General features: G+C 54.0%; 9 protein-coding genes across 9 annotated transcripts; 5 read left to right on the top strand and 4 right to left on the bottom strand.

The window, feature by feature from the left end:
* Window positions 1-26: 26 nt before the first annotated feature.
* On the bottom strand, window positions 27-1,291 carry KL911_003555 (uncharacterized protein; the record flags this gene model as incomplete). The annotated part of the gene is made up of 2 exons (XM_043198748.1): window positions 27-638; window positions 830-1,291. 2 exons carry the CDS (start codon window positions 1,289-1,291, stop codon window positions 27-29), a joined length of 1,074 nt encoding a protein of 357 aa, XP_043053886.1.
* A 29-nt stretch (window positions 1,292-1,320) lies between these two features.
* KL911_003554 (uncharacterized protein) lies at window positions 1,321-2,775 on the top strand (the record flags this gene model as incomplete). The annotated part of the gene is made up of 1 exon (XM_043198747.1): window positions 1,321-2,775. One exon carries the CDS (start codon window positions 1,321-1,323, stop codon window positions 2,773-2,775), a length of 1,455 nt encoding a protein of 484 aa, XP_043053885.1.
* Window positions 2,776-2,806: 31 nt separating this feature from the next.
* KL911_003553 (uncharacterized protein) lies at window positions 2,807-3,694 on the bottom strand (the record flags this gene model as incomplete). The annotated part of the gene is made up of 1 exon (XM_043198746.1): window positions 2,807-3,694. One exon carries the CDS (start codon window positions 3,692-3,694, stop codon window positions 2,807-2,809), a length of 888 nt encoding a protein of 295 aa, XP_043053884.1.
* A 96-nt stretch (window positions 3,695-3,790) lies between these two features.
* KL911_003552 (uncharacterized protein) lies at window positions 3,791-4,195 on the bottom strand (the record flags this gene model as incomplete). The annotated part of the gene is made up of 1 exon (XM_043198745.1): window positions 3,791-4,195. The coding sequence occupies one exon, from the start codon at window positions 4,193-4,195 to the stop codon at window positions 3,791-3,793; it is 405 nt and encodes a 134-aa protein (XP_043053883.1).
* Window positions 4,196-4,280: 85 nt separating this feature from the next.
* Window positions 4,281-7,100, bottom strand: KL911_003551 (uncharacterized protein; the record flags this gene model as incomplete). The annotated part of the gene is made up of 1 exon (XM_043198744.1): window positions 4,281-7,100. The coding sequence occupies one exon, from the start codon at window positions 7,098-7,100 to the stop codon at window positions 4,281-4,283; it is 2,820 nt and encodes a 939-aa protein (XP_043053882.1).
* A 294-nt stretch (window positions 7,101-7,394) lies between these two features.
* On the top strand, window positions 7,395-8,729 carry KL911_003550 (uncharacterized protein; the record flags this gene model as incomplete). The annotated part of the gene is made up of 1 exon (XM_043198743.1): window positions 7,395-8,729. The coding sequence occupies one exon, from the start codon at window positions 7,395-7,397 to the stop codon at window positions 8,727-8,729; it is 1,335 nt and encodes a 444-aa protein (XP_043053881.1).
* Window positions 8,730-9,973: 1,244 nt separating this feature from the next.
* On the top strand, window positions 9,974-10,525 carry KL911_003549 (uncharacterized protein; the record flags this gene model as incomplete). The annotated part of the gene is made up of 1 exon (XM_043198741.1): window positions 9,974-10,525. One exon carries the CDS (start codon window positions 9,974-9,976, stop codon window positions 10,523-10,525), a length of 552 nt encoding a protein of 183 aa, XP_043053880.1.
* A 54-nt stretch (window positions 10,526-10,579) lies between these two features.
* On the top strand, window positions 10,580-12,349 carry KL911_003548 (uncharacterized protein; the record flags this gene model as incomplete). The annotated part of the gene is made up of 1 exon (XM_043198740.1): window positions 10,580-12,349. The coding sequence occupies one exon, from the start codon at window positions 10,580-10,582 to the stop codon at window positions 12,347-12,349; it is 1,770 nt and encodes a 589-aa protein (XP_043053879.1).
* Window positions 12,350-12,443: 94 nt separating this feature from the next.
* On the top strand, window positions 12,444-12,710 carry KL911_003547 (uncharacterized protein; the record flags this gene model as incomplete). Its single annotated transcript, XM_043198739.1, has 1 exon — window positions 12,444-12,710. The coding sequence occupies one exon, from the start codon at window positions 12,444-12,446 to the stop codon at window positions 12,708-12,710; it is 267 nt and encodes an 88-aa protein (XP_043053878.1).
* Between the last annotated feature and the right edge of the window lie 22 nt (window positions 12,711-12,732).

Here is a 12,732-nt window from a genome sequence, read left to right as displayed (position 1 = left end):
TGCAAAATATACTGGTATTGGATCTATTAAGCCGTGCCGCGGTGCGTCTTGAGACAGCGCTCGTAGAAGTCGTCCGGCAGATTGTGTCCGGCCCACTCGTGCTCGCCCTCGCGCTCGATGCGGTGCAGGTACCGGATGAGTCTGTTTCGCGTGATGACGAAGTTCACGAGGCTCATCAGGAACCCAAACACCGTCAGGCTCAAGCTCACCACCTGGAACACCTTGATCATGCTGGTGACGTCGATTTTCTTGGTGCTTCTCGAGACGTAGTCGTAGTCGACAAGCAGCACTTGCCCCGTCTGCAATATCCGCACCGTGGACCACGCTGACAGCGCCAGAGCCGCCGCCTGGATGCACACGCACACCAAAAACCCCTGGCACGCGCGCACCTCCTTGCGCAGGCTCTCGAACGGGTTCTCCAGGTTCTCCTCCATGGTGCTGGCTATGAGGATCGGGAAGAAGTACGACGCAAATATGTTGTACAGCAGCGACACGCTGTAGATGGCGGGCCTGTTTTCGACCTCAAAATACACGAACCCGGCGTAGCTGAGCCCCAGTTGTGCCATCATGAACGCTATGTAGATGAGCATCGAGGAGAACATCTTGGGGTCGGAGAATATGGCGTCCCAGTTGGCCACCTCGTTGATCCGCGCAGGGCGGATGTCGGCGGCGCGGCCGTGCGCCTCCAGAAGCAGCCGGAATGTGGACATGTTGTTGCGTGCGGCCATGGTAGCTGGTGGTAGCAGATTATTTTTAATTATTTTTTTAGGAAGCGCTCAAAACGGCAGAGCACAGACTGCGAGAGGTGCACCCCGTCGCGCACCCACACCCCGTACGAGCCCATCATGTTGGCCATCAAGATGTCTGTGAACAGGCGGTCGCCCACGACGGCGATCTCGTGCGGCGCCACGCCGCGCTGCCCGAACCAGGCCACAATCTCAGGCCAGCACCCGGGCTTCTTGGTGGAGTGCCGCAGAACAGGCACGCCAGTGTTCTTTTCGAGCCGCTGCGCCTGGCCGTCCACGTCGTCGTTCGTGCCCGCCGAGTTGCTCACAATGAGCAGCCGTCCGGGGTATTCCTCCTTGAGAGAGCTCCAGCGCTCCTCGTAAGCGGGCCAGACTCTGTCGTCGTGGTCTTTTGCAATGCAGTTGTCCTTGTCCAGCACCATGCCTCTGATGTGGGGGAGGTGATGCGGCAGGTGCTGGAACGTGGGGACAATCAGCTGCGGGTTCACGAGCGCCGGGTTGGCGACGGCCTTCCAGACGTGCAGCGTAGCACTCAAATTTAGCATGAAAAAATAAAAAAGTTTGCAAAGCGGCCATGTCCTGTATAGTGTGCACGAACCCGATCAGAATCAGGGCCGTTACACCCTGCAAGCACGACACGTGCCATGTGTGCGCGTTTCGGACCCGTGCCCTGTACCACAAGAAACAGTGTCTGGTGTGTCGCACAGAGAACGAGAGAGTGCTGTTTGCCGACTCCGAGAGCCAGACGGTCGCGGCCTCGGACGACCGGTACGCCATCGACTTCACGTCGCACGACGCCAAGAAACAGACGCTCGACCTGCTGCTCAACAAGTGTCCCAGGTGCAGCACTGTGTTCAGCACTTTCAAGCAGCTCAGCGAGCACGTTCGCACGCAGCACGACAGAGTTTTCTGCAACATTTGCGTCAACCAGAAAAACCAGTTTGTGTGCGAGCTCAAGCTGTACAACTCGCGCCAGCTGCACCAGCACCAGGTCAAGGGCGACCAGAACGGGTTCAAGGGCCACCCGCCGTGCCGGTTCTGCACTGGCAAGCGGTTCTACAGCGACGACGAGCTGTTTGTGCACATGCGTGAGAAGCACGAGAAGTGCCATATTTGCGACCAGATCGACGCTACAAAACCGCAGTATTTCCGAGACTACGACCATCTCGCGTCGCACTTCCGCGACGCGCACTACGTTTGCAACGTGCAGTCCTGTCTGGACCAGAAGTTTGTCGTGTTCCGCGACGAGCTGGACCTGCGCGCGCACCAGATCAAGGAGCACGGCTCCATTCTGGGCGGCGACCGCAAGCTGCCGGCGTTCGGCGGCAAGCTAACGATCGAGAAAAAGAAGCAGGACGAGCCCAAGGACAGCTACGAGACCAAGAAGCTGCGGCTCGACGAGCGAGCTAGACATTACCTGAACTATGACCAGGCCAAGGTGGACGAGTTCCAGAGGCTGGTGGGCGAGTTCGGCAAGAACGGCAACGAGCGCGAGGTGCTTGCGAAACTGCGCCAGCTGTTTGTGCAGAGCTCGGCCGAGGATCTTGGCCTGCTGCTGCTCGAGCTCAAGGAGCTGTTCCCGCAAAACTCGTCCCCACATAAATTTCTCGAGACAGAGCTCAAGAGCCATAACCGCGAAAAACTGCTCGACCAGCAGTTCCCAGCGCTCAGCACGGCGCCGGCCTCGCGGCCCGTGGGCCCGTGGGGCCAGAACCAGCCCGTGACGGGGCTGCGCAAGGCGCCACCAAAGTCGAAGCCCGTTGTCAATAGAGGCACCTCGTCAAACGTGCGACTGACGTATCTCAACAACACGCAGCCCAAGCCCCAGGCCCCGGCATTGGACGACCAGCTGTTCCCCAAGCTGCCCAGTGTCCAGAAACCCAAGCCGCCAAGGGTCAACCCGGTCAACACCTCTATCGGGCAGTGGGGCCAGGGCCTGCCGCAACGACGCGAGGAGTCCGACCTCGAGGTCAAAAAGGGCAAGAAGGGCAAGCAGGTGCTGTTCCGCATGGGAGTTAATAGAAACTGATCCGTAACCCAAATGCATTGTTGATAGACGGTTATCGTAGAGGCAGCAGCTGCGACTCTCTCATCTTGGCCCGGCACAACGGGCACTCCTGGCGCTCCTTGACCCAGTCCAGCACGCATTTCCAGCAGAAGACGTGGCCGCACTCGCCGCACGACGGATCCTTCATCGGCGACAGACACAGCATGCACGTGCGCGAAGCCTCAGGAAGGTACGGCAGCACATTCGGGTCTGCAAGGTCCACGACGTTGCTCGTCTGGTCTCTGAACCGGAAGATCAGGTCGCCAGTGTCCTGCACGGTCTCGGTGGCCCCCCACAGCTTCCGCACGTTTGCCACGTTCTTGAAGACCGTCTGGAAGATGATCAGCAGCCCCAGCAACTCGTAGTTGCCCCGCGCTCCCTGCTGAGCTTTATCGACCCGGTACCCAAACGCATATCGCAGACCAAAGAGTCTTTTCGCAAACTGGTAGTATTTGCCTGTGAAGTAGAAGAGGGCCAGGTGCAGGTTCATGAGATCCATCACGTTCACGTAGCTGACACCGGAAACCCATTGTGCGAGCCGGGTTTGCTGTGATTTCAGTTTCTGTAGCAGCTGCCGAACAGCGTAGGGGAAGAGCACGTACGCCGTGATGAAGCCCAATCGGGACGCAAACTTCGGTATTTTGCGGCCATCGCGACTCACATACACCAGGTCGACGTACTCCTCGCCCAGCGTCTTTGAGCCCACCAATGTTGTCAGACACAGATAAAGGGCCGTTGCCAGGGTTCGCAGCTCTTCCGGGTACTTGTGGACAAAGCGAGAGCCTTTGACAGCCTTCACAGCGTCGGAGAGCTGCTTGTGCAGCCGAGACTCAAAATAGGAGTCCTTTTGGTTGGCCCGCACAATCGCTGGAGCATTGGCAAAAGACAGAAGCTTGAACATAAAAAGCAATAACTATTTTAGCCTAGCCAAACGCAAATATAGGCCAGTCCGTATTTGATGATTTATTGAAAGCGTACGTAGTAAAAATGCAGGAACCTACGTAGACGGTCTCCAGATCCCGACCTCGATGTCCCAGCCGCTGAACGTCTTGAACACGCGCGTCTTGTTGGTCCACCGCTTGCAGGGTCTTCCTGAGCGATCCAGCTCGCCCGAAAGGCCGCTTGCCCGCGCCTTGCTCCCCGTAGGCGTTTCTGCACGGCTAGGCGTGTCCTCCACCACCGGAGACGAAGGCACACCCGGTTTTTTCAGCGGCTTGATGATGATCCGCCTCTTTTTATCGTTTTCGTCTGTTCCTTCAATTCGCACGGGCGACTCACCAGCATCGTCCTCGTGCTTCACCTTCGGCTTCGGTTTGCGCTTCGGGCGAGCCAGCTCTGTGGGCAGATCTGGAAACTGTGCCAGCGCCGTCGACGAGAGTTGCAGCTTGACCAGCTTGGACATTTGAGTTAGAGAATTTAGGTTTTTTTTACGTCAGCGGAGATAAATAGTGCTCGTTCATTAGAATGTCTAAGGGCCGTTCCCACGGTCATATTCCGAAATCGCCTTTCATGAGAGCATTGCGCGCCTGCGTCTTGTTTGGGTTCTGGTTCTTGTTCTTGTGGCGGGGCGCAAGACCCACAGGAGCCGGGGCAAATTGGCCACCACCATAAGCTGGCGCAGGTGCGTAGCCCTGAGGAGGAACAGCAGCAGCAGCGTAGCCGTTTGGCGGAGGGTAGCCCCCGTACGGTAGACCGTGGGGAACAGCATAACCGTTTGGCGGGGGCACCGGGTATGTACGGTATTGGGGGTATTGTGGGTAGTAGTTCATAGGCATTGGTTGCACTGCCTGCATAGGAGGAGGCATCCTGCCGCGTTGTTCGAAACCAGGAGAGCCGTATGGAGACTGTGCCACGTGCTCCGGTGACGGTGATAAGCTCTGGTCGTAGCGCAGCAGAGACGACGAGCGAGACCGCGGAGCCGGCGACGCGTATGCTGGACGAGGAGCGTTGATGCCGTAGCCGATTGAGGGAGCCCCGTGGTGAGAGTAACGCTGCATAGCCTGGTTTGATCCAGATGGCGCGGCCGCATGCACTGGGCCGCGTATATGGACAGGAGGCGAGATTCTGGCTTTGTGAGGTGACGGTTCGGCTGAATCTGCGGGCTCCTCGTCATCCTTCAGGACATCCATCAATTCAGACTCCAAACTCTCGATGTCATCGATAATCTTGGAGTTGCGTTTCTGCTGCAGCATCCTTGGCGGCTCAAAGCTAGGCACTGAGACTGAAGCCGGCGACGAAGCTGCTATCGGTGCCGGTGAAGGAGACGCTAAGGCAGCAGAGGCTGTAGTTTCTGGCGAAATATTCTCAGGGGTATATGCGAGTGCCTGGTGTGAGAAAGAGCCAGGCACAACTTTCTGCTTTACCGGAGGCAGAGGTTTCTGGCTGACCGCCGAACGACGGTTTTGCAAATCATCCGCAGGTTGCTCTCTGTGATGTTCCTGCTTCGGCTGTGGCGCCAAATGATCGTGCTGAGGTGGTGGGAGCCTGTTATTAGTACGCACGGTCTTATTTGCGGGAACGCTGGCTGGAGGTGGCAATAATATCGCCGACCTGTCAACCTCATGTGTCAGTTCGCTAATCGGTCTCATTGGCGGCGGTTTTCTGTCGTCTCTCGCAGGAGACGGAGTCTGCAGTGCAGTATAATAAGAACTGCCACTATAGGCTTTGGCACCGCGCTCATTTGGCGGGTTAGAAGACCCATTCTCTTTCCCATCAGGAGTTCTTGGAAAATCCTTTTCTGGAACAGGAGGAGGCGGTAAGGGGCTTGTTTCATATGGCTTGGAAGGAAGAGGTTCAGATATCTTATTGGTGATATCATTCAGGTCTTTGCTCTCGGACACAACCCTCGTTCTGTTGGCAACCTTCATCTTTTCGACCTCCTTCTCAGCCTCCCGGATCTTGTCTTGCAAGTACTTGAGCTTCTCCTGCTTAAGCTCCATCTCAATATCATAGTTATCCCTTTCGATATCCTGTTCCTCCACAATGACCCATTTCTTGAAACCTTCTGCAAGCTCGACCTCCATGATGTATGTCTTACCAAACATTTTCTTTTTGGCACTAGTCTCCTCGCTGCCCAGAGAAGCCAACCATGTCCATATAAAATAGTCGTCTATAGTAGCCCTCGAGACGGTAGCTGTGAAGTAATCCGCATCGCGCAGCTCGACGGGCTTCGGAGATGTCATATCTGCAGACCAACCGGGAACAAGCTTGTAAGCCAGCTGGTTACCTGAGGTCCCATCGCTGATCATGTCTTCGTCGAATATGCACATATTGTCCAGAAGACGGCTTCCCTCGCTCGAGAGTTTGCTTATAAGACCGTCCACGTCTTTGAATAGCCGCTTGAGTAGTAGATAGTCTTCTCTGGTGTAGAACACGGTCGGGTCGTTGAATTTTAGGGTCTTGGAGACTCTTACCAGCAATTCTGCCGGGTTCTTTGACGGATTGTTCACCTTGATGGTGATCATAGGCACTTCCTGGAGAAAACGCGACGACGAGCTGGATGTGGTTGTTGCCGGTGGAGGGTACGGGGTATTTTTCAAGATATGCTGTAATGACTTGGGCAACTTTTCTATTTGTCCCTTTGGCGGCATCGAATCAAGAAAGGAAAGCAGCAAGTGGAAGGTCGCATCGCCTGCAGGGATCCACTCGTACATGCCTCTCTCGAAACTTGGGGTTTCGTTCTGTTTGTTTTTCACAGGATGGAACGCCCACAGGCCGCACAGCCTGGCCACCTTCTTCGCACTGAGCATGTTGTGCTTCGAGTTAAGGATCAGTGCAACGATTAGGTCAAAGAAATCGTACACGATCGACGCGTGCGCGCCGGACGAAAGACAGCTCGGCATGAACTCCAGAAACGCACGTTTGGGGAAGCCTGCCTCCTCGTCGAGCGTGACGAACTTGGTGTATGTCTTCCAGCCTACCACGCAATTTCCCGGGAGTCGGCACCAGAAGAATTTGAGCGCACTGATCAGCACGTAGGGACTCGCTTGGCTTGTTTCTGCACGGACTACTTCTGGATCTGCCACTTTTCCGTTGTCGAATATGGCATTTAAGAAAGACTTGAGGGCCGGCTCATGTTGTTGTGGTCTGAAGGGCAGTAGCAAATACGGGGTTTTCGTTCCTTTCCGTTTGATCTCGGATGTGATGATGTGGATCGCATCTTTCACGTCTTTCCTCTGGAATTCCACGTCGTACTTGTCGCCCGCGAGGCCGTAACGGTACTGTGTTTTCGGTTTATAGTTTGCAGCGGTTGCTCTGTCCAGGTCTGCACTGTAGGTAAACGAGCCGGCCTCTTCGGGTTCGGCCATTTTAAAGGCAGGCAGGCTGGGAAGTGCTTTGGCCATGGGGAGAAAGCAACAAAAAATGGTAAACAAAAATAGAACTGGAAAAAGATCAAGGGGACTGTAGAAGCGGTAGGTTGAGAGATTTTACAAGACGCTTGGTGGCAGCGTGTACCGACTGCACCAAATACACAGCGCTGGATCACAAAGGAGACTGCTGCTGACCGGTTTTGGAGCTCCCTCGTCGACGGCTTCGAACCCGTTCCACCCAGTAGTCCGTCGTTATCTGGACGATCGACGCGCAGAAAAACTTAGACCTCGATGATTTTGGCTGATTCGGAGATCGACGCTCTCAAGGCGACCAAAACCATTGGCATCATCGGACTTGGCGACATGGGCCTTCTGTACGCCCGCCGATTTAGCCAGGCCGGCTGGAACGTGTGCGGCTGCGACAGAGAGGAGAACTACGACAAGTTCAGCGCTGAACCGTTTGAGGTGCTAAGAAACGGGCATCTGGTTTCGCGCAAAAGCGACGTGGTCATCTACAGCGTGGAGGCCGAGAACATCGCCAAGGTTGTCAAGATGTATGCGCCGTCGACAAAGGTCGGCGCCGTCGTGGGCGGCCAGACCTCCTGCAAACAGGCCGAGATCCGGGCGTTTGAGGAGTATCTGCCCGACGACCTGAATATCGTGTCCATGCACTCGTTGCACGGGCCGAACGTCGACACGACGGGCCAGCCGCTGGTGCTGATCAAGCACCGCGCAAGCGACGCGAGCTTCGATCTGGTCGAGTCGCTGCTGTCGTGTCTCAACTCGAAACACGTTTACCTGAGCTACCAGGAACACGACAGAATCACGGCCGACACGCAGGCCGTCACCCACGCGGCGTTTCTCAGCATGGGGGTCGCCTGGCACAACAACAACCAGTACCCCTGGGAGACCCCGAAATGGCTGGGCGGAATAGAGAACGCAAAGATCAACATCAGCCTCAGAATCTACAGTAACAAGTACCACGTCTATGCCGGCCTCGCGATCACGAACCCGTCCGCGCACGAGCAGATTTTGCAGTACGCCAACTCGTGCACGGAGCTGTTTTCGCTCATGATTCAGAACAAGGGCGACGAGCTGCGGCGCAGAGTGTTTGCTGCCAAACAGGCCGTTTTCGGGCATCTACCTAAAGACCACACTCTGTTGCTCGACGACAACTTGCTGCAGCAGTACTCGCTCAGCAAGATCCCGCCAGAGGGCAAGCAGCCGAACTCGCACCTCTCGCTTTTGGCCATCGTGGACAGCTGGAGCTGTCTGGGCATTGTGCCGTACGACCACATTATCTGCTCGACTCCGCTGTTTCGGATCTTTTTGGGCGTGACGGAGTATCTGTTCTGCACGCCTGGCCTTCTGGAAGAGTGTCTGGAGGACGGTCTGAGCAAGACCTCGTTCCGCCAGGACGACCTAAATTTTGTTATCGCCGCGCGCGAATGGTCGAGCATTGTCTCCTTTGGAGACTACGAGCTGTACAAGGAAAGGTTTGTTAAGACCCAGAATTTCTTTATGCCGATGATCGGCGAGGCTAACAAGACAGGCAACGAGATGATCAAGACGATTCTGCAGCGGGTTGCGGAGCGTGAGGGCGGCCCCGGCGCGGGCCATTATTGAATTGCACGGTAGGGCGGGCATGCCTTGTCTGTCGACTACTGGGAAAGGATCTGCGAGAAGCTCAAACCGGAAATACTGGATACTTGTGGAGATCTTTGCATCCTCGTCGGCACTCTCTGATGTTCTGGTGATGTTTTTCCTACCTGCGTTGTGCTCTCCTCAGAAAATAAATGATCAACCACTGACTCGTTTGTTGGTTTTGGTAGGTAACTGCTATGGAGAAATGCTTCAGCTGATGTGTGATTGTTTGCCATTGAGTCAAAAGAGATCAATGCGTTTGCGATGATCAGTCTAATTTAACGTCGTATTTGAAGTACCGAGAAAAGTCAAAAACAGCCGATTCATTCCTGCTGAAGACCATGGAATCAGGATATATGCTCGTCCGAGACTCTGTTGCAACTCAATTCAATGTGAATAGTGCCATTCGGTGTGAGCAATACTGGCACCATTTCTGCCTAAGTGGTTTTACTTTGTTGTGCGGCAGTAATAGTCTATATAGAACTCGACTCCAGCACAAACATTACACGAACGCAGGAAACTAAGCGGTATCGGTCAAGAAACAGCTAATTATCCACTTTCGGCCCAGATACAGCCCTAAAGTGCAATAATTCTATTATTCACGTTCCAGCCGAGAATACGATTCGGCACGATTGTAGTTCAGTACTTTCTACTCATATCGAACTAAATGGCGCATGGCTTATACTCAAGTGTACGCTTAAATCATGCATTGCCGCAATGCATCATCTGGTGGCCAAACGTGACTCAAAAGCGCTCAGATCAGCACTATTGTAGCACAAAATCTTGCGTAATTTGCATTTTGGTTGCAATCTCCAGCTCACGCTAGTTATATGATAAAGCAACTTTTAGCGGATCCACTGTGCTTGTCCAATATCAAAAGGGTTCCGTCTGCCTCATTGGAGATCCATCGACCGAGGCCACACTTGTACCTTATCTCAGTTTCGCCATTTGCAGACGGATCACGAAGCCACACAAATCACACGTATTTATTTTCTATGCCGTTACAATATATGCCCTTGACCCACATCGAGGGACAGGGTGAACGCAAGTCTGAGCACAATTCTTCCTGAGCACCAAATCGACACTTCTCGTCACATGGCTCAAATCACGATACAATTTCTAGCGACGGATTAGTCAAATGTTTCCGACGGGGATATCAAATATTCAAAAGAAATCCACTATTTCCGGTTTTAACTGTATTTTTATATTAAAATAAAGGCAAAACCATGGGAAACGTCTTCAGCGGCATTTTTGGGCGACTCTGGGGGGTGAACAAGGAGATCCGCATTTTGATTCTCGGCCTGGACGGCGCGGGAAAGACCACTATTCTGTACAAGCTGCAGATGGGCGAAGTGGTGAAAACCAAGCCTACGATCGGATTCAACGTCGAAACACTCACATACAAGAACATATCGATCAACATGTGGGATCTGGGCGGGCAAACGTCGATCCGCCCGTACTGGCGATGCTACTACGCCAACACCGCAGCAGTGATCTTTGTGGTCGATTCCACGGACAAGGAGCGTATAGACGTGGCCAAAAAGGAACTACACATGATGCTGAAGGAGGACGAGCTCACAGACAGCGCATTGCTCGTGTTCGCCAACAAACAGGACCAGCCGGGCGCCTTGACGGCGGCCGAGGTGTCGAAGGCATTGGGATTGGTGGATTTGAAAGACCGCAGTTGGAGCATCGTTGCGTCCAGTGCCATCAAGGGCGAGGGACTGTCCGAGGGCCTCGATTGGCTTATCGACGTGATCAAAGAGGAGCAGATGTAAAGTGTATACTTAGTTGCTACGGCAAAAAATAAAAATAAATATTATTTATCTGCCATGTTCCGCCTAGTGCTGCCAATTGTGCACAAGCGCAGCGTCCGGCTGGCTCTTGGAGCCGGCGCCGGGGCGCTGACCGCGTACTGGTGCCAGAACTCGCTCCTGAACGACGCCAGGGTGTCCAGGGGTCTGTATAAAAACCCCTTGGTTCTGAGCAACAAGAACCAGTTAGTGGTAGACCCTCAGCAGCCAACGTACGAAATGGGACTCTATGTTGCCTCGCAAAAGGAGCTGGAAAACGAGTCCAACGACATCCGACGCGAGCAGAAGAGCCGCAAATACACCGGCTGGTTCTACTACATCAAGTACTGGCTGCTGGATTACGTTTGGGAACCGGTGATCACTGTCACGCGGTTTGTGGAGCTCACGTCGCTGTTTATACCCATGTTTGCGGCGTACCCGATAGTATTCTTTGGCAAACGCAACAAGGAGGGCGACACATCGGGAGCGCTGCTGTGGTATCGCTTGGTTCGTCATCTGGCAGAGCTTGCTGGGGCCTCCTTCATCAAGCTTGGCCAATGGGCCGCGTCGCGTACCGATATCTTCTCCAAAGGGTTGTGCGAGGAGCTGGCCCAGTTGCACTCCAATGCAAAATCCCACTCCTTCCGCCACACTAGACAGATTATCGAGAGCACGTTTGGCGGAAACAAGCTGGAGGACGTGTTCGACGAGTTTGACCCCGTGCCCATTGGCTGTGGAGCCATTGCGCAAGTGTACAAGGCGAAGCTGAACAAGAAGTTTGCCGAGGACGACCACGAGCAGTTCGTTGCTGTCAAGGTAGTGCACCCGAACATTGAGGTCAAAATCGAGAGAGACCTGCGTCTTATGCGGTTCTTTGCGAACGCGATAGACGTCATTCCTACGATGGAGTGGCTCTCGTTACCGCAGGAGGTGGAGCAGTTTTCTATATTGATGAAAATGCAGCTGGATCTTAGAATAGAGGGCCACAACCTACTGAAGTTCAAGGAGAAATTCCCGGGCGACGAGATCCGATTCCCTAAGCCTTTCATGAATATCAGTTCGCGAAAGGTGCTCGTGGAAGAGGAAATCAAAGGTCTGACGATGACAAAGATACTGAATCTCAGAAAGGGAGGCAAGCACATCTCTAAAGAGGTCAGCGACAGCATGATAGACGCGTTCCTCAAGATGCTGATTCTAGACAACTTTATCCACGCCGACTTGCACCCGGGCAACATTTTCGTTCGCTTCGTGCAGCGCGATAGAAAGACGCGCAAGACGACCTCGGACGAGCTGGAAACAGACCAACTGATGGTCCGTCTGCGCCAGATCAACCAATCTTCCGAGCTGATGGCTGAGCTCGAAAAACTGGACAGGGAGGACTACCACCCTCAAATCTGTCTCATCGACGCGGGGCTGGTGACAGAGCTGGACGACACCGATAGATACAATTTCATCTCGCTGTTCAACGCGCTCTCACAGTTTGACGGCTACCAGGCGGGCACGCTCATGATAGAGCGCTCAAAAACACCAGGATCGGCCATTGACACGGAGGTGTTCAAGATGAAGGTAGAGAGACTCGTCAACAGAGTCAAACAGCGGACATTCACACTGGGATCGATATCAATTGGAGATCTACTAGACCAGATGCTCGGCATGGTGCGTTCGCACCATGTCCGCATGGACGGAGACTTCATCACGGTGATAGTGGCAATACTGCTCATGGAAGGTATCGGACGCCAACTGGACCCGGACCTCGACCTCTTCGCCAGGTGTGTATTTGCATGGAATGTGGGGTTCCCCACATACTGAATGAATACTAACAAGGCATAGATCGTTGCCAATCTTGCGGAAACTGAGCTTCCAGGATGGTAAACTAATATCGCAGAACAGCGACAAGCTGCACATGCTCAAGATCTGGATGACGCTCGAGGCGAGACAGTTTGTCAACGCATCCGTGCACGACGTAAGTACCAACACCGGCCCTACTAACCAACCAGGTTTACCGTCTGGTCAAGAGCGACGGCCTCTGTCCGGATTACTAGAATTTGGTAGCAAAGAAAAGAGCACATGCGGTGTGAGGTGTATATTGTGTAGCCAGCCGGTGGGAGGCGTGCCGCTGCTCACGTGGAGAAGTAGTCATATAAATCTCAGGTACGCTAGGGAATTATAGGTGTTTAGATTTCATCCTTAGT

The sequence above is a fragment of the Ogataea haglerorum genome (genome assembly GCF_019207285.1).
Source record: "Ogataea haglerorum isolate 81-453-3 chromosome Unknown 81-453-3_NODE_9_length_481884_cov_97.824832, whole genome shotgun sequence".
Classification (NCBI taxonomy): domain Eukaryota; kingdom Fungi; phylum Ascomycota; class Pichiomycetes; order Pichiales; family Pichiaceae; genus Ogataea; species Ogataea haglerorum.
This window is presented reverse-complemented; position numbering and strand designations above follow the sequence as displayed.